Below are 27,719 nucleotides of genomic sequence, written 5' to 3'. Positions count from 1 at the left end.
TAAAACCATCATGGAATCCTACAGTATGTATTTTGTTGGTGTTGGTCATATACATATGGAACTTGACCAAGGTTATGTCATTATTGTACTGCGGTTTTTGTGCGTTTTTGTTGTAACTTATAAAATGTAATTTTGTTCGGATTAAAACGTGACACATTTTCAAATTAATATATTCCGTTGCTTTGATCATACGGAATTGTGTTTATCTACATATATTATATTTATTTGATATTTGTTAAAAATGGATACAAACGAGGTAAGTTAATTAAAATATATTTATCGTGTTTTTTTTTAAAGAGCAGAATACTTTATAGCAAATAGTATACGCCAAGAATTTTAATTATCCGAAAAGTATATAATTTCCATTTAAAGGTTTTATTAAAGTTAAGGTTAGGTTTTCCTGATGAAGGAAGGTTTACGTCAGGGGTGCCGCAAGGCAGTCTGCTCGGTCCACTGCTCTTCACTATAATGATGAATTATATAGGTGAGGAGATAAAAGGACATATCAGGCTTCTTGCAGACGACTGTGTATTATACATGGATCCTGAGAGGAATGGGCTACAGGATGATCTGAAAAGGCTGGAAGAGTGGGTGGAAAATAATGGCATGAAAATAAATGTGGGTAAGACAAAAGTGGTCAGGTTTACTGGGAAGAGGAAGATTGACAGGAGGGAATATCGCTGGAGGGGAGTCGTGATAAGAGAGGCCACAAGCTATAAATGTCTAGGGGTGGTGCTGCAAGGCAACCTGGTGGTGGGGGGAGCAGGTAGACAAGGTAGTCAAGAAGAGCAGACAGGCCCTGGGCATGCTGGGACGAGTGCTCAGGGGTGGAAGCAGCATCTTGCGTGATAAGGCCTATAAAACTAGGGTCCGCCCCATGCTGGAGTATGCCGCAGCAGTCTGGGACCCATACACGGCAGTACTTTGGAGGAGGAGTGTGTGTCGGCTGGGAGTAGGGAGAATGCTTGCCACCGGGCACTTCTTTACCCAATTGCAGCTCTCTCTATCTCTATCTCTCTCTATCTCTCTCTATCTCTCTCTCTCTCTCTCTCTCTCTCTCTATATATATATATATATATATATATATATAATTGTACTTTATGTAATCTCCAGAAGGTGGTTTTTTTTTAAGTCCCTAGTAATACTTGGATATCGCTCCTTTTTAGAACGAAAAGCAAAAATCGGAAAACATTGTTTTGACAAACTACACACGTTCCTAAATTTATTCCGCAGGGATGGGTTCATAATTCCTACTAGTTTGTGTAAAAAGTTGAAATTTTATATCTTACATTAAAATACCTGTGGTTTTACGATGTTACCCTCATTCATTGTTTACCCCCAATAAATAGGGATAGGCCTATGTGTTTTCTATATACTAGAGACGTTCCTGAATTCACCCTGAAATAAGGTTTCTTAATTCCTACTGGTTTGTTAGAAAATAACAGTTACAGCTTACATTACAATACCTATGTATTCATGCAATCACCAACATTCATTGTTTACCCGTTTCAGTTTTTTTAATTTTTTTTTGGAGCACTTTAGTCTATGTAGGTGTTGTAATAATGAAATTTGTTTAAATAACGACTGTATTGCAATTTTAAGGAAATTTTTAATGCTTATATTTCATGTGCATTGTTTGATTGGAATAAATAATTGTATTACAAAATGTTGTTTTGTTACATTCCATTTAAACATACTATTGTGAGTGACATAATGAACAAGTTTATTGGGAGCCAAAAATCTGAATTGAATTGTTAACGTCGTTCATTTTCTGTGAGGAATACATGCTGTGCACTAAAGTAGTTGACACATTGAATTTTGCAGTCTTTCCAGGAAATTCATTGATTACAGCCGTCGTATATTCTGTGTTTGATATGGCTGTTGTTTCACGTATCCAAGTTTATCCCTGGATCCTGAAGGCATGATCCTGATGGGATGATCCAGTTGCTTGATCCTGTGGTATATGATGCTTGCTGTTTTGATTACCTATTTTTCTTTCCTTTCAAAAATCTGTGATGTCTGATAATTACAGTTACAGTAATTGTTAATGATGTTACTGACCTAACAAAACCTACCTTTTACATCTTTTGACAGTATATGCAGCTATTCTAATTCAAGCAACCATCTACACATATTTTATATTAGCTATTTTAATGTACCTAACCAATCATTCATAAATACTTAAGGTATTTTTAATGTAGCTAACCATACCTAACCAACCATTCTCACATTTTATGTTACCTACATGTAATGTACATAATCTCACATCACAAACAGTTAAAACTGTAAACTAGTTGGAAGTTTAGCAATGTTCCTTTAGAGTATGATTGTAAACCTTGTCTTGATGAAGGAAACATATGTTTAATTTTTTTTATTTCATAAAAAAAGAGCTGAAAGTTTTGTATCACGTATCCAAGTTCATCCCTTGATCATGATGGCATTATCCTGTGATACATGATGCTTGTTTTAAAAAAAAAAAAAAACATCTTAGTGTACAAAAAGGAAAAAAATATTTTTTATTGATTAATTATTGATACAGAAAAGTAGTTGAAAACCATGAAGTAAACAACATAAGCTTTAGTAATTAATTCTGGACAATGTATATTTTTGCTTTAAATGTTGTGGACAATATAATGAAAATTTGTAAACAGTGGTTGTTTTTGCTGAACGACCATATTTCAGAGCCTTGAATGATATTGGCTATGGTTGTTTTTGCTTTAACAATTGGTTCTATGCATGCCTACCAGGAATCACCACAGGATGGACAAAAAAACGCAATATTGAATATTTGTGACTATGTTTGTTTTTGCCAAAAGCTCTTCATATTATTTATGTAGCTGAACTGTCACTGCTTTCCAACCTTTCACTTAAGTTATTATTCACCTTTTTTTCCCTTCGTAAGCAGCTTTTACGCACGATTGTCTTTAATAGTTTTATTTAGAAAGCAAGCATTTTGTCGTAGAAATAATTTTGTGTATCGATAAGAAGATCCAATAACGTGTTCCAGGAGGCCCCAACAGTGGAAGATCTGAAAGCGAAAGGCAATGAATGTGTCAAAAATGGGAAGTTTGTGGAGTCGATACTGCACTACTCCCATGCTATCAAACTTGACCAGTCCAACTATGTGCTCTACAGCAACCGTTCCCTTTCCTTCTTCAAGATGGAGCAGTACTATCTGGCACTGGAAGATGCAAAGGAAACAGTAAGGCTTAAGCCAGACTGGGCAAAGGTATGATGCACACTAATTTTTATGCAGTGAGAGGATTTTTTATGTTATATTTTGGTAATGTTTAAAATATTTGGTTAAAAAATATTTTTTTTTGTAAAGTTATAGTTATTTTGATTTTAATATATTGAATTATTCATGTAAAAAATATGTAGGTATGTTTATTTTAATTTAAAATACTTGGTAAATATGTATACATTATGTAGCTAAATAATGTTTTATGCTTATTAGGCTACATCTTCATTTGGGCAATTTAATCAGGAGTAGTCGAGATACCAATACCATAACAATATTGATGATGTCCTCTACACGGGACAAGCACAGAAATATGGGGGTTTTGGTTGGAGAACATTCGTACAATTGTTCTGCGCAAATTGTTTCTTTATGAAATGAACCTCCGGGGATTTTATTATACAGTATGTCCATAAAAGAATGTCCCAGTTAGAATTTTAATATCATCAACTGTAAGCATTGTATAGTGTTGGTTTGAGGTCACAATTAAAGAGTAACTCAATCAGTTTTAGATAAGCGCATGTGCGAGTACTGCTTTGTTGTTTTCTCGCTTGCAGCACCACCTATGCAAAATGGCGGCACCTGAGCATAAAGCGTTTCGTATTTTGCAATTTGCTAACAGTGAATCTATTAGTTCAGTGCAACATGTGTTTAATTTAAAGTTTATTTTGTGATCTCCCATGTGGCAAAAACATCCCCCGCTGGTATAGGCAACTCAAAACGACCGGATGTGTTTGTAAAGGGAAAAGCTTGCCTCCACGTTCACCTGACGTAACGCCATGCAATGTTTTTCCTTTGGGGCTTTATAAAAGATTGTGACTATGTTCCGCCGCTACCTAATGATTTGCTAGAGTTGAGACACAGAATTGAAGAGGCTATTGCTTCCGTTACTCTGGACTTGTTAATAAAGTGTGGGTAGATTTCGACTTCAGGTTGGATGTGTGCCATATAACTAAAGGTGCAAATAATGAACCTTTGTAAAAAAAACTAGATAAGTTTACCTTCAATTATACTTATGATTTGTTGTAAATAGTCTAAATTAAACTGTCATAATATACCATTTAAACTGGGATATTAATTTATGAACATTCTGTATACTACGGCCCTACCTATTCTATTATAAAACACAATACCGAAGATAAATTTACCACTTTATAGTATTGCATTCTATAATCCCGCCTGTTTAGGATACCACTTTTCATAATTTAATTATTAATTTTAACGTCCCAGGAACCGTAAAGTATACTGTAGCCCCACCTTTTCTTGTGTATAATACTGTACCATTAATATAATGTGTAGTAATGTTAAAAATAAATTTTCAAATTGATTTTATCGTCCTGGATATCGTATACGATTGTATTCTAGTACGGTGTATAACACAATACTGTTCATATAATGTCTACAGTATCATATTCTATACAAACAATCCCACCTGGTTTAGTGTATTTTGCAGTGCAAAATTAGTATAATTTATTTGTCTATTATTTTTTACTAAAATTTAAACTTCTCAGGTACCTATCGTAAAGTATACTTCAGCCCTACCTATTCTAGTATAGAATACAGTACCGAAAATATATTCTGTACTCCAATGTAATTTCCTCAATAACAATGTGTTGCGCAAAACAAGCATGTGAATCTTACCCATGAAAAACACGCTATTCCCGCGCGTATACAGTAAGAATGTACGTGTCGTAATTAATTCAGCACTGCCTTGTTGACAACTTTCTCAATATCCCTACCATATCGCAATGCAACTGTATAAATTTTTTTTTTAATTAGCAGACATACCCTCACCAAAACTTTCCCTTTGTTTTTATCACTTTGATTACAAAACTAGTCTGCCTTAGGAAAACAGTGATTTTTACATTACCTAATAAATTTTATGATTCACCTAACCAAAGAAAGCCAGTAGTTCACCTAACTTAGCAAATGGAAAACACAACAAACCTCTCACCTAACATATCAAACTAAAACTAACATAAAACAATGCTACAAATCACAAATATAAAAAAAAAAAACCTTTCTTGCCTTTGTGACAGTTATCATTTACTGTCAGTATTACACTTGTATATATTAAATTTACATTTAAAAAAAGTTACCATTCCACCATTTAATTCATTCAATATCGTGAAATGCAAACCGTTGCTTTCCTGGTCACTACTACAATCACCACCACACATCCTTTCTCTGAACTGTACCATTGCATAAATAGAATATAAATAAACACAATCTTGTATTTCACTTGTGACTACAGGAGCACAATCCTTTATCCGAAATGGTCGGGACCAGCAGCATTCCGAATTTCGGAATTTTTCGGATTTCGGAATTTTAATACAGGTGGCCTAGTAAAGCCAAGTTAGGTTATGTCAGATGTAGTAAGTATTTCAAGCAACATAGTACAAAAAACAACACAGTACATAACGTAAATAAACACTGCAGCATAAATAAATACCTGAAACAATCGCCATAATAATTTGTTTTTAACAACTGATACTGTAAAACATCTGGAGAATGTTTATGGTGCGTCGTCATCGCCGCCGATGTCGCCGCCAACTCGTACGTCTCGTGATTGGCCGGGAGCAGGATTTTCCTTCTCCTGAGATAAAGCAGCACGAATTATGGCATTTTTAAATGCCTCTTGAAGTGTCACTTGTTTTGGTTTAGGCTTCTGACTAAGCAATTTTTCTTTAATCGCATACACAGACATTACTTCTTGCACACTTACAAATGAACGTTGCTCGAGTCCTGCAATTAACTTATCGCACAGTGTAACCATGTCGTCAGTTGAGATCTTTTCACATTTTTCTTCTACGTCGTCGTCACTGTCATCTGCATTCTTGTCAGGGTTTAAAACCATTCCTGCAATTTCGGAGTCGCTCAATGAATGCACAACAGGTACATCCTCGTCAACATTTAACATTTCTTCAATGTCTGCTGCCTCAAGTTGACTGATGCTACTGTCTGGTACGTTTTTTGCATAGGAAACGAGGCTTGTCACAATAAATCGCTCATCAGTACAGGTTGAAAATCCAACAAAGTCATCGTCATCGTCTTCTTCGCAGTCAAAAACCATTTTAGGCCAAAGTCTATTCCAAGCATTTGTTAATGTTGATTTTTCAATTAGATTCCACGCATTCGCGATAGCATACAGCGTGTCTTTGATACTGAAATGCTTCAGGAATTCTTTAATTCCCTCTCCTCTATTTACAGCAGCTATCATGCACGTCATGAAGTTGTTTTTATACTTGCATTTCATGGAGTGCAAAATTCCTTGATCACAAGGCTGTGATAAAGACGTCACATTGGGCGGTAGGTACACACAAGAAACATTGTTTTTAACTAGAAGTTCTGCCGGTGGATGTGCAGAGCAGTTGTCTAGGAACAACACAACAGGACAGTTACCATCCAATCCTACTTCACTGCAATGAGCTCGTGCTGATGGGACAAAATGGTTGTTAAACCAGTCAGTGAACATCTCACGAGTGACCCACGCTTTTTTGTTCGCGTAGTAATTCACTGGTAAATTATGCACACCTTTTAAGCACCTAGGATGCTGGCTTTTTCCTATAACTGCCAACTTCACCTTGTGTGTACCTGCTGCATTAGCACAAGCAAGAATAGTTAATCTATCCTTAGCATCTTTATATCCAGATGGCGCATTCTCATCAGCCGGCGCCAGTGTTTTCCTGGGTACATAGCGCCAGTACAAAGCCGTTTCATCAGCATTGTAGATCTGTTCAGGGCTGAGGTTTCCATCTGCAACAATCCTGGCAAATTCATCTATGTAATTTTCGGCTGCCTCGTGGTCTGCTGAAGCTTTTTCGCCACATATTTTCAAATATTTGATGCCGTGACGTTTCTTGAATTTTTTCAGCCAGCCTTCTGAGTACTGACACATGCCTTGAATTTCTAGTTCTTCGTGAAATTTTTTCGCTTGCGTCATTATCATTAGGCCATTAATGGCACGCCTTCACTTCGCAGTTGCTGAATCCATTCCATCAACATACGGTCAACATCTTCATTTTGTGCCCTATGCATTGTTTTCCTACACTCCATTGCTTTTCTGTCGTCACTTTCACTAAAAAACGTAAACAATTTGTCTTTTTGTTTCTTCAAATCGTACACAGTTGTAGTTCCAACACCGTATTCTTCTGTTAGTTGTCGTACAGGCATGCCGCGATCAAGTTTCCGCAATAATTCCACCTTCTGAGTTATTGATAATGTTGTTTTAGTTTTTTTTCGCTACCACCCATCTTCATATCGGAATGCCGTTTTACCATTGCCGTCTTCAAATATGGCAACACGTTCGCGTAACAACACGGTTAACTACTAAACGCGATAAAACAACTCCTTTCGTAGCCAAGCAGCAAGCTGTAACTGGCGCTAGTTTGCCTGACAAACGTTAAACACAGCGCCTCGGCGTTGCCAAATTGCATGCTGCCTTGCTGACGCAGTGCTGCCAAGTCACTCGCTTGCACTAGTCACGCGATCGCGACCTGAGTTTGCCACACAACTGCGAAAAATAGCGCGGACGTTGAAGTTTCGAAAAAAATTTTGGATTTTAGAGCTGTTCAGGTTTTGGAATTTCGGATAAAGGATGGTGCACCTGTACTACACTCATTACAACACAATTCTAATAAATTTCTTGCTGCATAGTAAATACTTTTTATGTACTATTTGTTCACTTCATAAAGATATTTCATAACACATTACTTCACTCCTACTTTACCACAACTTCTGCTATTGCTCCTAAACTCACACTATGCTGTTTAGTCTTTCATCGTTATCAATTTTACGCACTATATTTTTCTTCTTCATACATCATACATTCAAGTTTTTTTTTATCATTGGCCAACTTCGAATACATCATACAGTTCCCTTTCTTCTTTTTCCACCAATATAATTTATCAGCAATGCACAGTTTCATGTAGTGAACTTGACCAGTTTAATCAAATACATTAGAGACTTTTACCAGACAGCTCTTAAGATTTTTGTGTCAAAACCTAGTGTTGTTACGCAAGTCCGTATCTGTTTAATACATATGGTACCAACATTATGGTAACAAAAATAACTTTATTTTACCTTAGAAAAACATTTTTTAAACCTTTATACAAATTTATGGTGAAAAATTTAACCTCCAGTGCTTCAAATTTCTTAAAAAAGATTGCTTGACACCGTATAATAAAATATATTGTTTATGTATAAAAGATTTTGTGGGTTACGCTTCTTGCCGCTAGGTTATTTCTCACACTCCCCTGTGTTAGTATAGAGCTGTCCGGTGTTAGTCTCGCCTGTGTTAGTGATGTTAATCTTGCTTGTTTTAGTATAGAGCGGTCCGGTGTTAGTCTCGCCTGTGTTAGTATAGAGCTGTCCAGTGTTAATCTCGCTTGTGTTAGTATAGAGTTGTTTGGTTGTGGTGATACCACAATGCGGCAATTCAAATTTGGCACGGCACGGACGTCTTCCCCCTCACCCTTAGAGGCACCTCTCCCTTCTCCTTCTGGTTTTAATTCCCCCTCTGGACAGTGTGTATGCACACCCGTCTCAGGGCCTAACTATATAAGGTCTCCAGACCTTTGCCTCAGTCTTATAATCTACTTTTAATTTCAGGTTCACTTCAGTAACACACTCAAATCATGTAGATTTTCTCTATATTTTTAATTTTGTAGTTGTAAATGTCAACACTGATGACCTTTCAAGTTTACAAGTTCCATATTTTTCTTCATACTTATCCTGTTACCATTCCTCAAGATACTGTACTTTTTAACATGCATTATATAAATAAAATTACTGTATGTATTGATTCCGGAAACTTATTTTATGAATAAACAATTTAAAGGTTTCAGTGTTTCAACACCATAGTTAATATTTCACATTTCTTTTACATTATTTTATTTTGGATCTTGAGACCTATATTCAGATTCAAGGGGTATATTGGAAGTACTTTTTGGAATTCAAATTCGAGATTCGAATTAGAGAGAATTGGGATTCAACCCATCACTCTGTAAAAACTTTGATAAAATTTGTGTTTTTTCTGTGAAAGTGTAACCCATTGGAAAATTTTCTGTTTTGGCAGATATTTTTTTAATAAATCACTGAAAAACTTCCTCAACAATACTTTTCTGGAAAATTTACATCTCTACGTTACATCCTTAAAAAACACTTTTCCTCTTTTTACTCCAGTGAGTACTATTCTGTGATTTATTTTATTTGATTTAGTTTCCCACCAGTTGTGCTTGTCTTGCAAGCACCCTCCCAGATTAGTTCAGTGTGTTGTACCAAGTGTTGTGAAGTGTTTGTGATGATGTCAGGGATACTTTCGCATGGCAGAAGTTCAGTACGCTGCGGGCCATTATGAGGAAGCCCTTCAGTCATACACCTCGGCCCTGAGGTTGCAATCGGATGATACTGTTATCAGAAATGCCATACTACGGACAACCCAGGAAATGAAGCATAATCACAGAGGTGAGTTTCTACATTTTGAATTTGTAACATTCGTTGAATGAACATGTTAATCAGGGTGAAGTTGGTGTCATTATTTTGAGAAAAGTTGTGAGACAAGGTAGAGCAGAAGTACCATGAGAAAACACATCTGTGGCCTTCATCAATATCCATATGTGTTTTCTGCTGCGAAAAATCCAAGTTTGACCCTGCTGGAAATTGAAAATGTCCCTTGTGGTAGGGAAGTGATAACCACTATGGCACCAAATTTATAGCCTTGTTATTGAACTATGGGTAGTATGTACAGCTCAAGTGGAAGTATTTTTGATCTAACCAGTGAACAAAGAGTAAGTATATCCTGGGGAACCAGTCCAGCAATATGCTTCCTTTGCACCAACAATAAACGTGTGTGTAAAATAAATTAATCTGTTGTTAAAGACTGGCTTGTAAAAACATTGTCTTTATATCACAACAAACGTCTTCAAGATCCTTAATACGCGAACTGGATTGTTGAAAAGCAGTGAAAAATGTAAACTTTGTAATGTTGCAGAACCCTGCCCTCCTAATTAAATAATTTTCTTTTAAACTTCTTTTTGTATAGGTAAATATAAATAAGTCAATGTTTTTAGAGTGGTGTGTATATTATGAGACAGTATAATCAGACGTTATGGCTTTTAATATATGTTATTTTCACTTGCTATGTGTTTTAAGAATGTACCTTGTATTTTAACAGACATTTTCTATCAGTACTATTTTTTATGTAATTATTCACAAATGAGCAGCTGTTCTAGATTTTTACCTATTTAGGCCTACTTTTTCATGATTTTCTCAATAAGTTTAATTTTGTAAAGTAATTCGTATTATAATTATTGTTCTTAAATTTTATTAACGGGTTGTAATATAATTATAAATCACGGGACTGTGTCTGGGCTTGTGTGATGGTTAGAAAGAGAGGCATGAGAGGCCTGTAAGTGGGAGTGAGAAAGGAACAGTGCTTCCCCGCCAACCGAGATAAAGACGGTAATTCCCCCCCTGTATGGGAACTGAGTGATAACTGCTCTCTCACGGTGTGGGAGAGAGAGCGAGAATGGAAATCCCCGATTTCGATGTGAAATTGAAAAGAGACAGATCAGGGGAAGCCCAGAGTTCTGTGTGTAAAAGGTTTTTTCATGTGTTATAACTTGTTCTGTGATTGGCTGATATCTGTAGAGTGAATGAAGCGTGCGTGTGATTGGTCGGTGAGGTCATGTGACGTCTACTCCCTGCGTGGAGGAGACGAGTTCATGAGATCACCAGTCGTCTGTCGAACGCTGGACGAGTAGGTCGCGTTCGATGGCTTCTCGCTAAATTATCATGTAATTTACGAAGAGATCATTTCACGTTGGTGGTCGGAGCCAGGCCTATATTTAAATCAACCTAATTGTTTTTTTTTTTTTTGTTTTGGATATAACTTAATTAGAAATTGCGGCCACCTTCGTAGGCATGTTGGCTCGGGGCGGAATTCGTTTTCGCTGGGTGCGGTTCTCTTCGAGGTCGTCCCATTTTTTTGTACTTGCAGTAAAACATTACTGAAGGACTCAATCTACGCGATTATTTTCTGGTAATTTCTCGTCATGCGAGCTACCAGCAGTTGTTCGACGGGCAGATGTATGTGGACTGAATGAGTAACTTCTTTTGAAAGTGTTTGGAATCGTCTGTGCAACATTCTATTAAAATAAAATAAAAACATCAAAATTTGCAATCGGCGTTAAACTGTTTATTTTGTATATAACGAACCGTTATAACTTGTCCCTCAGCAGGTCTAGGCCATGTGGGGGAACCGAGGACTGGCTTAGCTTCCTCCTGCCATCCAAGCAGTGGAGGGATAGTCAGGAGCGAACATGGTGGGGGTAACAAGGGCAACGGTGCGTGCAGGCAATTGAGAGAGAGAGAGATTCACTTCTGTAGACAAAAATTGACATTCGGCCAGTACACTGTGGCTTAGAAAAATTGTTCTCTAAACTATATATGTTTACTAATGCACAAGCTAAAATCACAGATTTAAAAAAAATATGTTTTCAAATAAAATTTTTACAGTTATCACAAATTTTTTACGTGTTGGGAAAAAAATTATTTTATTTTGGGGGCAATATTTATTGTCATTTTAAATTGTAAAGAAAGATAATAGTTTAACAAACAGTTTTAAGTTAAGTATTTTAAAACTTTAACAGCATTGACCATTGAGATAATTCCTGATACTTAAAATGTTGGGTCCCCTTCTTTGAAAACCAACCTTCCTCCCTGCTTCTTGTGTTGGTTTTTATGTTGTGTCACACTAAGTAGTGATTTTACATGTACATATCTGCATGAACTTGCTCCCAACACTGCAACGATCCACGTGTGTAGAAGCTCTGTGTGCAGTGTCTGTGCTAACCGTATCATTAAACATGTAGATGACTTAAACTGTGTCCGCCCACATTATTCTTAGTCCTGCCACCCTGAGTTGGAGACCATCCCCGCAGGCTTTGCTGTCCAGCTACGTGGGTTGACCCTGTTCACTCTCCCTCTTGCACAGCCTCCTAACAACGCAGATTGGCACCTTTTCCAACCAGTGTGTGTGTCCAGTAACCTGGTTTCAAAATCTTGGCGGCGAGCCAGACGGCAACAAATGTTATTTCGGTTGTGAATCAACAGTGCAGTATGCCACGTGTGTCTCCTTGTTGCAGTGGACGAAAAAGTATCCTGGCTGGGAGCTGGTGTGGGAATAATTGTGAGTGTGGCCCTCGTTTTCGCTGACCGCATGCTGACGTCTGCTCCCACCATTACGGTGTGTGCCTTTCAATCATGTAACAGTTATAGCTTACTTTGGAACGATGCATTAGTTGTTCTGTCGCCAATTTTGGATTTCCTCTGCCCCTTGAAGTGAATTTAAAATTTTATTTTTTGATTTTGAATTTGAAAATAAATGTTTTTGTAGAACAGCTTACGTATTACATTTTCACTAAAAGTCACTTAATTTTTTTAAAAGTCACTTTTGGTCACTATTTTGATTAAAGTAATTTTTGTCACTTTTTGTCAGTTACATAATGCTGCATGCACCACATTAATATAAAATTGTTTTTTTAATATTTGTTAAATTAATTATCTTCAATAAACCATCCATTTGGCAACAAATGGTAAGCGGAGACGATAACCATGTGTCTACTATCTAAACAACTGGCATAATTTTTTTTATCTGACTGTGAATTTTCGTAATCACCGTGCTATTTATTATAAAAATGTGAAGTTGTTCTCTCGTGTAGTTATAATCTTGATTTTGAATTTAAAGAGTGTTTTATTATGATTATTGTAATAATACTCATGCAGATACTTGATACACACTTGCTTTGTTTTAATAATTGCTTGGTTTTGAGATATGTACTTAATGAATAAGGTGAAAAAATTAATTGGAAAAGAAAAAAGAAGAAAAACTTTATGAAATAAAGAGAATAATTTTTCAACTGATGAAGAAGAACTTAAATTTGAGAAAAGAGGCAAGTGTAAGATTAAAAAGGGCTATTGCACAGCAGAACAGGGAAGAAAAAGATGTGTAGTGCATGCTATGCTTGAGGCTGTGCATAATGTAAGATAAAAAGTTGAAAAGAAACTTTCTGTAGACAATATTCCGATCTCCACTGAAAAAAAGAAAATAAAAAATTAGAGAAGATAAATTTTCTAAAAGACTAAGATAAATTAAAATACAACTGTTTGGTTACGAGTACTTCTGTTTTATTGGAACTACAATCATTTATCCATCTGGGATCAATCTAACAGTGCTTTGAAATGTCATTAGAATAGAAAATAGACCGTTTCATTCAGACATATTTTATTCTTTTATTCAAACTTGTGAGGTAATTTTTTTTTAATTAGAATATTTGTGACCTAAGGTTTCTTTTTTTTTCCTTTGAACTTTGATTATAATAGTGAAGGGTACTTGTTGCAGATCAGCAAATAACCTCCAACCCACGCATGGATAAACTATAAAAAATTACCCTCACAAAATATGTACCTTAAAACATTTGACAAAGTCCTAAGCTGGATTAGGAATGGCTACTAGAGGTGTGTTATTGTAGGTACAAGCAAGTTAAATTTTATCTTTACGTCTCCTTTAATTACTATCCTTTCAATTGTAAATAGGTACATTATAAATAGATACAAATAGTTTCTTTCACAAAATACATAGTTGAATAATTCACATATAATACTGATAATACTGTAACTGTAACATTCAATACTTGTACAAAAATTATAAGCATAACATGAAACTATTATTATTATTATTATCATCATCATCATCATCATCATCATCATCATCATCATCATCATCAAGTCCCGCAATCGGACTCTCGCAAAGCAAAGCTAGCCAGCTGTGAATGTCAAAAAGAGAAAGAGTCAAATAGATACAGCACATCATGCCACAGACGGCTTAACTTGTTAACGTAGACCAGACAACAATACAGAACTGACAAAGCAAGATACAGTTACAACCAAAAAAAAAAGAGAAAAGAGAATTGAAAAATTATTTAACCACAAAACTGTACGTACCACGAGACTACTTGACATGGTTACCCTACTGCAGAATTCCAAACGTAATTTCCAAGTGGCAAGCCGAAACAAATAATTTAGAAAAAATTTCAAAAAGCTACATAACGATCACATGGCATTTAAGAACAGGGCCACAACCTGTTGGTGCCCAAGCACACAAACCCAAGTTCCTCGAAGAAGCTTACCATGTCGAGAGCTCGCCAGCACCGTACCCCTAACTGACTTAAAGAGTTACAAAAGGAACTACATGCTGCTCAAATGCAAAGTGACCCGACACTGTCGGTGGCTACACCTAAAAAGGCCTCGAGACCCAGCGCTGAAAATCCTCGAAAGCCGCGCCCCAGAAGGGGAACCGCCCGCGCAAGTGCAGTAAACCTGAAGGGTGGGGAATCAAGTACCAGTTGGAAGGAGAAGGAATCGTGACGTATCTAAAGGGGAGAGGAGGGGGAATGGGTAGGAGGGGTGACAACTATGCCGCGCCGAAGTCAAAGTTCATGACGTCATTACAATAGTAACATCAAATATTATATATATATATATATATAGTTTTTATCAATAAAAAAACTTGTAATTATACCTTCAGTATTGTAGTATTTCCCAGAAAAATAAATTTTATCCAAATTATTTTTCCAGATTTTTTTTTTACTTAATTTTAATCTTTATTAAAACTACATGGAAATTTCATCTTTACTAAAAAAAATATACCAATTTTGGTTCAACAGGTCTTAGAACGTTACCTCTTATAAAAGTAGATTTACCTAATGCTATGACAACTTCTATCCCTCTTTCAAGCAAGTGGTCTATATGTAGTTGTGGTTATGCCTGCAGGAAAGGATATTTTAGCCCAACAATTGGTTTAACAGAAAATAAAGATATGGACGTATGAATATACTTGTGTTCAACTCGTGCAGTGCACTGACATGCTTTGTCTGTGTTGCTTAGGTTCTATTGCAATTCACCTTGAAAATTCTCCCCATTGTAAATATATTCCAATTCACCATACAAATTGTCCCTGGTGTAGGTATATAGATTGCAATGTAATTGAAATGTGTGTGTGATGCATTCCAGCATCCCATTGTGACTGCACTTCTCATAATCTGCGTTGCCATGCTGGGATACGCGGCGGCGCGAGCATACCGCTTCTACATGAAGACACTGCGACGGTCGCTGCTGGATCCGCCAGTTGATTTGCTACCCGGTGAGTTTTACATTCACCCAGGCAACCATGAGTGGTCAGTGGGGTTTTTAGTAACGAGCAGCGTGACTTGTCTAAGATCAACCACTATGCAATATGTAACTATCTGATGCGGGGTGTCCACATTCTGGAAAGTCAAGGAAAATCAGGGGGAAAGTCAGGAAAGTTGGAGTCGGTGAGGGAAAGTCAGTGAATTGACTTGAAATCGTAGAAACGTCATGTGAATTCCCCAGTGATAGAAATATGAAGGGGAAATGTCATGCTCCAGTATGACATTGCCCAGACTTGAAAGAATATTTTTTCACAGTGTGCATAGTCACACACTGTGAAATGGCATATGCAAGGTTCTGTTGGAACTAGTACAGCTATAGGGATGGTGGAGGCTGGATTGTCTTTATTTATTCAGGAAATTGCAAAATAGGTTAAGTATTTTTAAAATAAGTAGTCCGTGGAATTTGTAATTTTGGTCATGGAGTCTAAGAAAAATCAGAGAAATTTTATTACAGTTTTTGGTGGACACCCTACGGTACTGCTCCTTGTACTTTGTTCACCAATGAGTTTGTAGTATAGAAGTAGAGGGCTTTCTGGTTGGGCTTTCCTTTGCAAATTCATCATTCAATGAATGACAGAAAATTTTATCAGGATGCAGTTTACCATTGAAAGGATTTATAACTTATAAGGCATCTGTTAGGTCAAAAATTGTGTTATTAATCCTGTTGAAATCATTTTCCAAAGCTGAAATATGAAATGAAAGTTATGCATTATATTCAGTACGAAGTTTGACTACTTGTACTTGAGAGAGATTGAGTTCATATTTTATATAATCGACGACCTCCTGTTCTTGGATCGACGAGTCAAAACGAGTAACAAAGAGTGCTTTAGTTTTCTTATAGATTGGTTTTGTGACAGTTTTCAAAGTGGAAATGTTTCGAACACCAGTCATTTGGATAAGTTTTAGTATCTGTAGTTAGGCTTACACGAGTGTTGCACCACCGTAAAACATTGCTTGTCGATAAGTTGCTTGTTTTTGAGTACTTTTGATGTCACGTGATTTGTGCTGCGTTGAAAGTAGGTCACTGTTCGATCTTTTGTCACGTGACGTGCGGTCAGGGGAATCTTGCTGTTCAACTCTCGTACTGCCTGGGGGCTGTTTAAGCACTTGACTAAAAAGTTTTTTCGTAGTCATTTTGCTCGCGGAGGTCCTGTTGTAGTTGATTTAGTTTACTTTTTATTTCAGATGTTTCCGTGCTGGAATCCATTATCAATGTTATGGGAATCAAATTTTCACTTTCGAGTTCATCAACTTTCACACACAATGTTTGAATAAGATTAACTGGTTTTTGTAGGATTATATTACAGGTTTCAACTCTTTTTCATACAACTAAAAACATATTCATATATTAAGACCACTACCTAAAAACCTTAGCTTTTTTCTGTTGCTTTATGTAGTAGCTCAGCTTACTATTGCAAATAGAAATAGTACCCTTTTCTCCACCTTTTTATGTCATTGAGAGTAATATTAAAATATTACTACAATATTACAGTTTATGTGTTTTAAACCTTCATTATAACTACTATGATACGTAATATAAGTTCATAAGTTACTGCAGTTTAGGCTAAAAAAAATGTTATTTGTTACAGGGGAGAAGACCTCTTCAAAGGAGGAACTAAACGAGACAGACAAGGAAGAGAAACATCATCGATACACAAAAGCACAGGCTCGGCAGAGATTCAAGAAAGGAAAGAGTTAGAACCGGTGAAATATTTCTGAACACATCACTCTTGTCTGTGATTCATATTATCTCTCCTTTTTCATATTTGATACAAACAAACTGTTGGGTATTATCAAAGTCCATTTTGTGAACTAACTTCCTGTACTATTGTACTTCAAGTACGACACTCACACAAACATTTATAGAATTATAGATTGACATTCCATTTTATTGTTTCTCTGAAAACTTGATGTAAAAAAAATAGAATTTCACTGCCCTTTATAAGATGAATAGACATTATTTATTTATGAAGTTACCATTACTATTGTTGTTTTGAGAATGTTTATATTACGAAGATGTTACAAACATTTTTTTATTTTAATCCAGTGACTGAAATATTGTAATGGAACTATATTTATTGAATTATTTGGCAAGTAGAACTTCTACCATTTTTGTAGTTGCATGGATTGTAATTTTTTTTATCGTTAGTTCATATATGAAACACTATTTTGTTCTGTGCAGTTTGTATGTGGTAGATAGAGTGAAAAAATTCCTTACCCTTTCATTATACAGAATTAAACAACATTTCTAATAATCATGTACGCATGTTCAAAGTACTATTTTTTTTATTTGGTCAGATTGTTGATACCTAAAATAAAATTAACGAGTTGACTGTTTTAAAGTTAACTTATTTATTTAACTTGGTATGTGGTGAAAGTGCTGCTCATAGATTGTGTTCATTCGCTGAGCTGCCACAAAGTTTCTGCTCCTCAGTTGTCCATATCTATATTTTTGTACATTAGTTTTGAACATACATAACACTGATAGACTTAATTGGGAGTTTTTTTACAGCTACATTAACCAGTACTACAGCTGTTAACATCACACAATGCAAAATTATTGTAATTTGATACAGGTTATCGTGCAGTGTTACGGAATAGAGATTTAATTTATCACACAGCTGGAATCACTGAAATTAGGCATATAGAGTAGTGGTGCACCGATATGGCTTTACCGATTACCGATTCGATTACCGATTATGAGAGCAATAATCGGCAGATACCGATTCAGTTACCGATTATAATGAAATAATTTTTTTAAGTGTAATAATGCACACAAAATTTTTTATTCACATGTGAATTTAATTACAAGAGTAGGTAGAATTGAGAATACAGTTATAATAACAGTATAAAAATATATAAAATACACTATTAAGTCATTGCAAAGAGTAAATTAAATTAACTTCTATCTATATTTGTTATTGTAAACAACTTGAACTACAGTCTAATAATTGTAATTTACAATGGGTAAGTTTTTGTAGCGGAAAACTAGCATTATTATTGACTATCACATAAGGTTGCATCGAGAAATTACCGTTTAACAATGTAAACATGTTGCTATATTTTGTTCACTTGAGTTTATATAAAAATGTTTCTGCACTTCACTATTTTTCTCCCTAGTCGCCATCTCACTATAATTATATAAAAATGACTCAAAACCAATTCTAGCACATGTGATTTTATTAATGTTGACTGAATGTATAAGATTATAAATACTTTTTCACTTTTCACGTCACATACAAATAACACAACAACGGATAATGTTACCAAAGACGCCCATAACGAGTTTGTAAAACGCAGTGATAAACTCTGAAAGGTATCGGGACCACGATTTTGAACCGCTACTACGACTCGAAAAGATCGATTCTCATAGAATACACTGCAACTGCTTGTGGTATTTTGATTGTGTGCCACCTATTTTACGTCTCTGGCTATAGGTAATGTACAAGGCCACTAAACAAAAGACAGAACAAAAGACGAAACGTAAATAAACGTGTAGGAAAAATGTATTTTTTATTGTTAGAGGCAATGAGATTAATTAAACTTAACGAAATATCTGTAATCTTGATATGATGGAGTTAGATGAATTTTGTAATATTTACAAATATTACCGTATTTCGTCTTAAAACGTGTAACAAAATATTACACGGTAAAAACCTACTTAATTACACCGGGACGTAGATAATCGGCAAAGTAATCGTTACGATAATCGCCGATTACAATTTCATCGGTATCCGCATCAGTGCACCACTAATACTATAGAGTTAGTTATTGTATGACATACTGTGAACCTGGTTAAGAATACAGATATTGAACCATGCCAGATGAGTGCATTTTGCCATTAACATTACATAAATTTAAGAAAGTTATTCATGTTAAATAGATAGTGAAAGTTGCAGGCTTTTAAATCTTTATTTTGTGCAATTCTTGCTGATTTTCAGTTCTAGAAATTAGCAACTGAGTGAGTTATAATCTTGTTTTTTTCCTTGTTTATATATGACTTGTAAATTCATTGATGCAGAAATTGTGTAGAAATTATTTAAGTGAATATTTTATTTACACTAATGATTTCATTATTATGATTAGGACAAAACATAACTTGGAGTCCATCCTCATTTAAAAAAATTAAAATAATTATTCCTAATTTTTTAAAATGTGATTTCACTTTTGAGGTGGTCAGAGATTATTCTTATTCCTTCATAAAACTTAAAAAAATTGGTTTTCTCTTTATGGAATTTTGATACTTTAAATCTCTTTATATTGATAAGTTGTTGGAATAACTTAGAATGCTGTAGACAATTTGCCACTGACTAAATATTTTAGACAAGTTTTCTTTAAAATAGTTATGCCTGTATTGTAAGTGGTTAAACCTGTGCATCATTTCAAATTGTTAAGATGCTGTATGTAAGACTGTTTTCCCTTGGTACTTAAAATTAAAATATTCATTCTTTATTTTGTTTATATTTAATGTGTTTTATGTTTGTGATTTATGTAATACATAATTTTATATTCATATAGCTACAACGTGATTTGAATTTAGGTCAATTTGTGTTGAGTTCTAATATTTCAAAAACTATTGTCTGCACCAAGCGTCATGGCACTCTGCCCATAGTTGTCAGCTGGCTGATTACCAGAACTACTCGGCTGGAGTAGCTGGATTCACCAACATTTTGGCTGTGTACGGATAGTTACAGAAACATTAACTCTTGATCGTCACAAATCTTTGCTGCAGTGATACGTGTATAATTCTGTAGTATTGGCAGATATGTAGGGATGGTGATTTTTTTTTTTCGCGAAATAGATGCGAAAATATGCTAAATTATATTTTTTCCGCTATAAAATGCGAAATCTAGACTATTCCGAGATAAATGCGAAATCAAGGTAAAAAACTTAGATTCATCTTCACTCTACACAATTTATTTACCGATTGTATTTCGTTTAAGTTCAGTATCAAAAGAAACCATCATTTTATGGCGTTTTCAGCACAAGCATCTTATTATCACGTCATTCACAACACTATTGTTCGTAAATATTGAATGAAGAATGGCCTACTAATCTCCGTTTTCTATGAGAATGGCCATCTGTGCCTCGCGAATGTAAACAAAGCAAAGAACAACTAGCTGGAAGAGTGTCTGTCATCTTGCAGAGTACAAGTTTTGAGGCCACCATATTGCGACATCTCTGCTTCGCCGCGCCCATTTTCTGTCTTTATTTCATGTGAAAGCCGCATTCTTGTGTAGTCTGTGGAAGATGGTGTGTTTACAAATACGTGCATACTCGTGAATGTGTTGTATACTGTTATTTCTCGTGGTAAAAATGGGACGAAACGTAATTTCCATTCGCGATGGCATAAATGAATACAAAAATGAACAGTTCTACGAAAGTGATACGAATATTTTAATGTGCAATTTATGTAATTGCCGCCTGGAATGGGGAAAAAAAAAAAGATGTATTTGAAAAGCACATTAAATCTGAGGGACGTGAGGCTGCAAAAAAAAAAAAAAAAAAGATTCACTGAGAAATCGGATGAAGAAAAAAAGTCGGTAAAACGGCAAGCAACGGTTTCTGGCATGATTGAAAACCAAAAGAGGGCGAAAATTGAAAAAAACGAGTTTCAATAACAATATTTGTGCACTCTACATCAACTATGGCCATGAACATGGCTAAAAAATATTTATTGTAATTTTAAGTATTTAATTTATTGCACTCATAAGTGTTCAAAAGTTGTTAGGAAACCTGCCAAGATCGGCTATCTTTGTAGTTGTGTTAGATCTTTATTTCTGTGGTTGTTAATAGTTAATATGTGTATTATTTAATGCTTTTTAAAAATATACTTTTCTTCAGTAATATAAAATGAGAGAATTGGCTAAATCTTGTTTTTAAAAATGCTACAAAATGCTAAATTTCAAATTCAAAATGCTAAATGTTATTATTTTAAATGCTATAAATCACCATCTCTACAGATATGATTGCCTAAGGTTGTAACACATTGATGAGTGTTGCAAAAGTGCATTAATTTTCATATGAGTGTTACAATGACACATTATGACAATTTTAATTTTTAGTACATATTAATATATATGTATATATAAATTAGGAATGGGCCAATCAAAACCTTAAATACCATGAACTCTATAGTATTCGAAAGATTCAATATTCGAGAAAAAAGATTTGATGGAAAATATGTATGGTAATTTAAAAAATTCACCACTGATAACCTTCGAAGTTTACTAGGTAATTTTTTTTCTTCATACCTATTCTGTTACCATTCCCCAAGATAGTGTACTTTTGAAATGTAACTATATAAATAAAACTAACATTATGTATTTATTCTGGAAACTTAATTGGTGAAACAACCTTTTAAGGGTGGAATGTTTCAACACCATAGTTATTATTTTTCACCCATTGTACATTATATTATTTTTGACCCTTAGTTGATACCTACATTTGGATTTGAGGGGTATATTTGAGGTACTCTCTGAGATTCAAATTTGATTCAATATAATTAGTATTCAACCAATCACTAATAAATATAAAATTAACATAGCAAGTACAAGGAGATTACTTAGTATCCTGGTTGAAAGTAGTATAATAAAGGAGCCTCTTAACACAGTTAAAAAAATTACTAATGTTCTACAAAGCCATTGCAGCCATTGCAGTCATTTTAAGTAGGTTCCAAAATAGTACTATGTGTTGTGATGCAATACATGCTTCAGCCAATCAGTGCTTTGTCGTGTGAGACATGCGTTGCACTAACGTAGGATGTTGGGTACATTGCATGCATCGGTTTGGCAGCTATCCTACTTTTTGTGAAAAGTAGGATAGGATTCATGAATGGTTGTGGTTGGTTATAAATGAAGGTACGTATTTTATCAGCTTTCATATATCTGATTGTAATAAAATTAATAACTTTTTGTGATGTAATCTTTTTAAATGGTGTAGTTTTTTAATTTTTGTCACAATGTTAAAAGTTTATGCAATAGAATAGGTTGCAGCATTGAATTTCTTGCCATCTGTGATACTTAATGGCACTATTTCACATTGTGATGCATAATTGTTAAACACACTTTACCAAGTACCGTAGTTAAGTACCATAAACCCGACTATGTGACGATTGTTACTGAAACTGCTGAAACAAAAAGTGATTTTATAATCGTAATTGGAAATTAATAGCGATGGGAACAGCTTAGTTGAAAAACCCTTTTTCTGCCTCATAACTGCATCCTTTAAGCCACTTTAGACTGCCGTTGATTTCTGTCTTTGGAAACTCCACTTAGTTGAAAAACCAAATGATCTGCGTGTAAACTTCATCTGGTAGGACACTTTAGTCGCTCTTGTTTATGGCTTCCTGGAGAAGGGGTGTCAACAGGCGTGACAGACAAGTGACAGATAACTCTTGGAATGATGAGAAGGGGAGAGGGAGTTTGTTTACTGTGGCTGTTAGCCAAGGCTTCCCTCCCCCCTTCCATTTTCCACCTCCCAGGCGGCCAATACATCACAGTATTCTTTTTTTTTCTGACTGATGTGCTTTTGAACTTCTAATTGCCGCTTGCTGTTTCAAAAAAGGCCTGGTAAATCACTCTGCTGATGAAAGTGGCACCAGAAAAGCTGTAGTGATATGGTAAAAAATTCCAAATTTAAATAATTTTTTAATTGTTTGAGTTGTGTATTCCATAGGCCTGTGCAAATATTAGTTTTTTTTATGCATAGCGAAAATCAAAAGCATGTTTAAAATATTCGCGATGTCGTATAGAATTGCGAGTATGTTCTTGGCAAAGCTGTATTACACTTATTTTATAAAGTACAGGATTGAAGTAAAATAAAGTAATCATTTAATATTGGTAATTTTTGAATGGATTTAAGTGATGGACCAATCAGGCCCTATGTACAACATCCATTCAATAAAATTTTTAAAATAAACATTCATAATATTAATATAGAGCATTCATTAAAGCAAACATTGTGCCACCTTATTGATTCTTTTTAAGTATCAACTTTATTCAAGCAAAACATATACAACACAAAAAAATTAAGTATTTTCATGAGTGAATCTTAAGTGTTCTAATGTTTAAAAGCTTTACAACTAATGCGAAGCCTCACATCAGACGTGAAGCTTTGCATCACAACTGAAGTATCAAATAAAACAAATAGCAAATTTTCTGGCAATGTCATATGGAATATTAAAAAGAGCTTTGATTGATTTTCTTAGTTAAAGCTTTGCACAGGCCTAGATTTCAACCCATAAAAGTATTTTCTAAGAACTTATAATCAAAAAGTTTGGAGTTGCATTTTATTTGGAGTTATATTTTCGGGTAATACGTTGCTACGATTGGCCAGAACAACGTCAACATGCAAATATTATTGGCTTGTGGGCACTTTTAAAAAAAAGAACATTACCCCTGATAAAAAAAGAGAAGATATTATTATTGTTCTATAATATTATCTATATTTTTTTATTTCACTGTATTCATTTTTGTCAAAGCAAAGATCATTCAGGAGAATATGTCGTTATTTGATTGACAAAAATACAAAACAAAAAGGTAAATTTACACCAAAATTTGAAGTCAAACATTCTGTTCTAATAATAAATGTTTTGAACTTTTGGGAGCATACTATGATGAAATAATTACCTGGAAACAAACGTTTGAATTGTAAATAGTAACAGAGTCAATACAGATATGAATTTAAATGCCTTAAGAATCTTCCAATTCATTTTAAGTAGCAGTTGTCAACTAAATAGAGCAGAGGAACCTGTATTGAGTGTTTTTCGTGAGGGATTATACTGAATGGTGTAACCGAAAACTTTTAACATGGTCCTCCCGTAATATTTCCAAAAAGTTTGCAAGAATCACATTAAGCCCTGCATAAAATTACTTGAATATTTTAAAATTAAGCATGTGTGGAATAATATTATTTTTACCATGAAAACTTAAACATTTAAACTAACAAAATTCAGTAAAACAATCAAAACATCCTTAAAATTTAACAATATATTTTTTTTAGTTGGGTTTTGTGTATGTTTGGCTGCAAGGTCGTTGGAGATGTACACACTCAACATCGCAGTTCAAGGAAGCTGGCATGGCCTGTTGCAAGGAATTGCCCCATCATTTGTCTTGAGTGACATCGGGGAGAAAACTATAGATAGACAATTACATCGGACCAAGATTCAAAGCAGTTCCTCTAAGAATGTGAGTGGAGTGCCTTACCACTGCGCCACTTTGCGTATTAACCGACAATGAATAAAAATTGCCTACGCTCGCTACGTTGTCAAGCTGCTTGTTGTGTTCTTCAGATTAACACAAACTGTGTCTCAAAACATAAAAGAATAAACACTTATCTGACATGTACAATCTATTATGCTTGCAGTCAAGCTTGACGACTTAATTAAAAATGAAGATTTAAGGTATACTTCAGTTTTAATAAATAATAATATTGACGGTGAAACATACAAAGTAAAATTATTAATGTGGGCCTTTTTAAATTACACAGTATAGCAACACGTTTAACGTAAGTTTTCGCAAGTTTGTGGATGGATCCCACCTTAATATCGTCTTGTTCCAGGCGCACTTTGCGTAGGTAAAGTTGCCGCCTGAATTTCTGCTGATGTCACTCGTCTCTTTTTTGGCATGTCAATGTCACTGCATAATGGCAGCTTCTTCGCTGCAGTCCCAGATGTCGTCCTCACGATGATGTGAAACAAGTACACGTTCATGGTAGCCACACAGTCCTCCCTTGAAGTAGTGGACATGATGACTTAACTGCCGCCCCAGGATCGTTGGAGGTGAATAGTTCAGTAACTTGTTTCCTGCCGGCACGAGCTTGGTCCTGGCAAACTCCAAGTCTCTTCCTTGCATTCCGGCTCGCCTAAACTGTTTCTCTCGTCCACTATGACCGTCCCAGACCTCCCAATGACTCCCTCTGCACGCTCTGTCTATCGTGTCCATCTGCGACCACTCAGCAATTGTCAGTTCGTGCTCACTTGCACAGCACTCGTGCGCTATGTCCATCGGCTACTGCCGCTTGCAGCGCCTGAAGTCACCGAGTTGGCGCACCATTCAAACGGAAGGAGTCGGTTTCACTATAACTAAATTATAAGCCCTGAATAAAAATCAAGCTTTTAAGACATCCTTGATTCTTGATCACAACGATAAAATTTACATTGGTTGATATTGTTACAAGTAAACATTTGTTTTTTTGTTTCCTCGTCACAGTACTGCTATGTGCTAAACATTTTTTTCTTACTGCCATGCAAACCACTGCATGCTAGAATTTTATCTCCATGTCTGGCTGTCAACTGAGCGTGTGTAAACAATGTTTTTGCAGCGGCATTAAGAGCTGCCTTCTCTCTTTCCCCCTTCTTTCTTCCACTATTCCCCATCCAATCTCTGCATTTTCACTCGCCATGACGTTTAGCGCTTGCAGTAGATGTGGAGTCAAATAATTTTGTAGTGATTGGCTTCTTTCTTTTTTACTTTACTGCCAGAGTGCTTTTTGGTTTTGGTTTGACAATATAATATAATGTTGAACTATTTAAATTTTTTTGGAGGGACCAAGTTTATAAATGTTGACTCATTTAGTGCTGTATGAGAATGCAAAATATTTTGCTGCTTATTAGGCCTATGCAAATATCAGTTTTTTAGTTTGTTATTCCCAAATACAAATATTGAATTAGAATAAAGTAAAGAAATTTTTTCCATCTTTTGATTATATTTTAAAGACAGTAGTAAAAAAATTATTGCACATGTTATTTCACGTTAATAGTTATAAAAACTTTAAAGAAAGTCTTTTTTAAAAAATTTCATGTTTTTTTTTTTTGCAGTGGTTGCAAGCAAATTATTGTTTGATTGCCTTGTTCTCAACTTATTAAAAATATTTTCGGATCACAGATTGTCTCATAATAGTCTGAACTATGGCAGTTATGCTGTTAACTGCGGCCATGTAGAAATAATTGTGGTATTTACATCAAACCCATTAATATATTGAAACTGGGATGTACACATTGTTACTGTTATTGTAGAATAAAGACACTTTTCTCGTTAAGCAAGGTGATATGAACATCTACACTACACTTTGCATACAAGCAAATATTTATTATTTCAAATTGTAATTATTTGAAATATAATTGAGTAATAATAATATTAAAAAAATATTTGATTTTATAACCGAAATTTGGAACTTGAGCACGTACTTGCTGCTTTATAATGCAAGGAAACTTATTTATTGAGTTTGAGTAAATGTTTTATCATACTCTCGTGGGCCAGCTTTTATACTAATTTTTTTTTTTATGTATTGATACAATTTTTTTACCAAGTTAAAGTGTTTTTGCTCTGCATGAACTGGCGGTGGTGAATTGGGCTGGTTCGTAGGGAAACTTAATTACTGAGGATTTAGCAGGTGGGATACACTGGATTCTGTGCACTCTTTTTACAAGCCTTTAACCTCTGTTTTTTTGTATTATAATAATTTTTTTTTTATTAGTTGTATGAAAGTTTTTGTTTTAAATGGAAATGTGTTTCAGTGTGTGCACTACGAATATATATTTCTGGATTCCTTGCCCAAATAATATTGTTAAGTTATTTTTTTTTTTGTGTACTATTGAGTGATTGGTATGCTATAACTTAAGGTGTCTGAAATTATTTGTTATATTTCCATAAGCTTTAATTATTAATTCATAGTTTTACTATGGTAATGAGTTTTGTTGAGATTGTTCGTGAGTTTGAAGAGGTGTTAATGTAATAAACAAAAATTCAAAAGTATAACAGAATTTATTTTATAACAGTTCATTTATTACATCAAAGGGAGTGTTTTTATACTGCTGTTATGATTTAGCATTAGTCTGTGAGAGTGACATTGATACCAATTTGCAACTTTCAAACAAATGTGTTTCTGCTTTGTCAAATACCTACCATAATTTTTTTTAATGCATCTCACATTATTACGTAATTATAGAAGTGTTTCCCCCTAAGTTAAGTTTTGACAATGATGCTTTAAAATCAAGTTTATTAGAAAGAAATTGAAATATTAGTGAACTGGTAAAGGAATCTCAGGACAACATTATTGATTTAATGATAATGTTTGTTTATTATCATTCCAAGAAGAATAATATTTCTGAGTTTGCAATATGGAATGAATCTGAATGACAGACACAACTTTAAATAAAAATAATTTGTCTGATTTTTTATTATTTTCAAAAAGCTCTTTTGCAGTGTGATAGTGAATATAATCATTTT

The 27,719-nt window shown here is 34.8% G+C and overlaps 1 protein-coding gene across 1 annotated transcript; it reads left to right on the top strand.

Moving 5' to 3' along the window:
* Positions 1–27,210, top strand: LOC134537786 (uncharacterized). Its single transcript, XM_063378587.1, has 6 exons — positions 1–256; positions 3,008–3,229; positions 9,550–9,703; positions 12,385–12,485; positions 15,311–15,440; positions 17,079–27,210. Exons 1-6 carry the CDS (start codon positions 242–244, stop codon positions 17,186–17,188), a joined length of 732 nt encoding a protein of 243 aa, XP_063234657.1. The 5' UTR covers positions 1–241; the 3' UTR covers positions 17,189–27,210.
* The last annotated feature ends 509 nt before the right edge of the window (positions 27,211–27,719 follow it).

Source organism: Bacillus rossius, chromosome 12 (genome assembly GCF_032445375.1).
Source record: "Bacillus rossius redtenbacheri isolate Brsri chromosome 12, Brsri_v3, whole genome shotgun sequence".
NCBI lineage: Eukaryota > Metazoa > Arthropoda > Insecta > Phasmatodea > Bacillidae > Bacillus > Bacillus rossius.
This window is presented reverse-complemented; position numbering and strand designations above follow the sequence as displayed.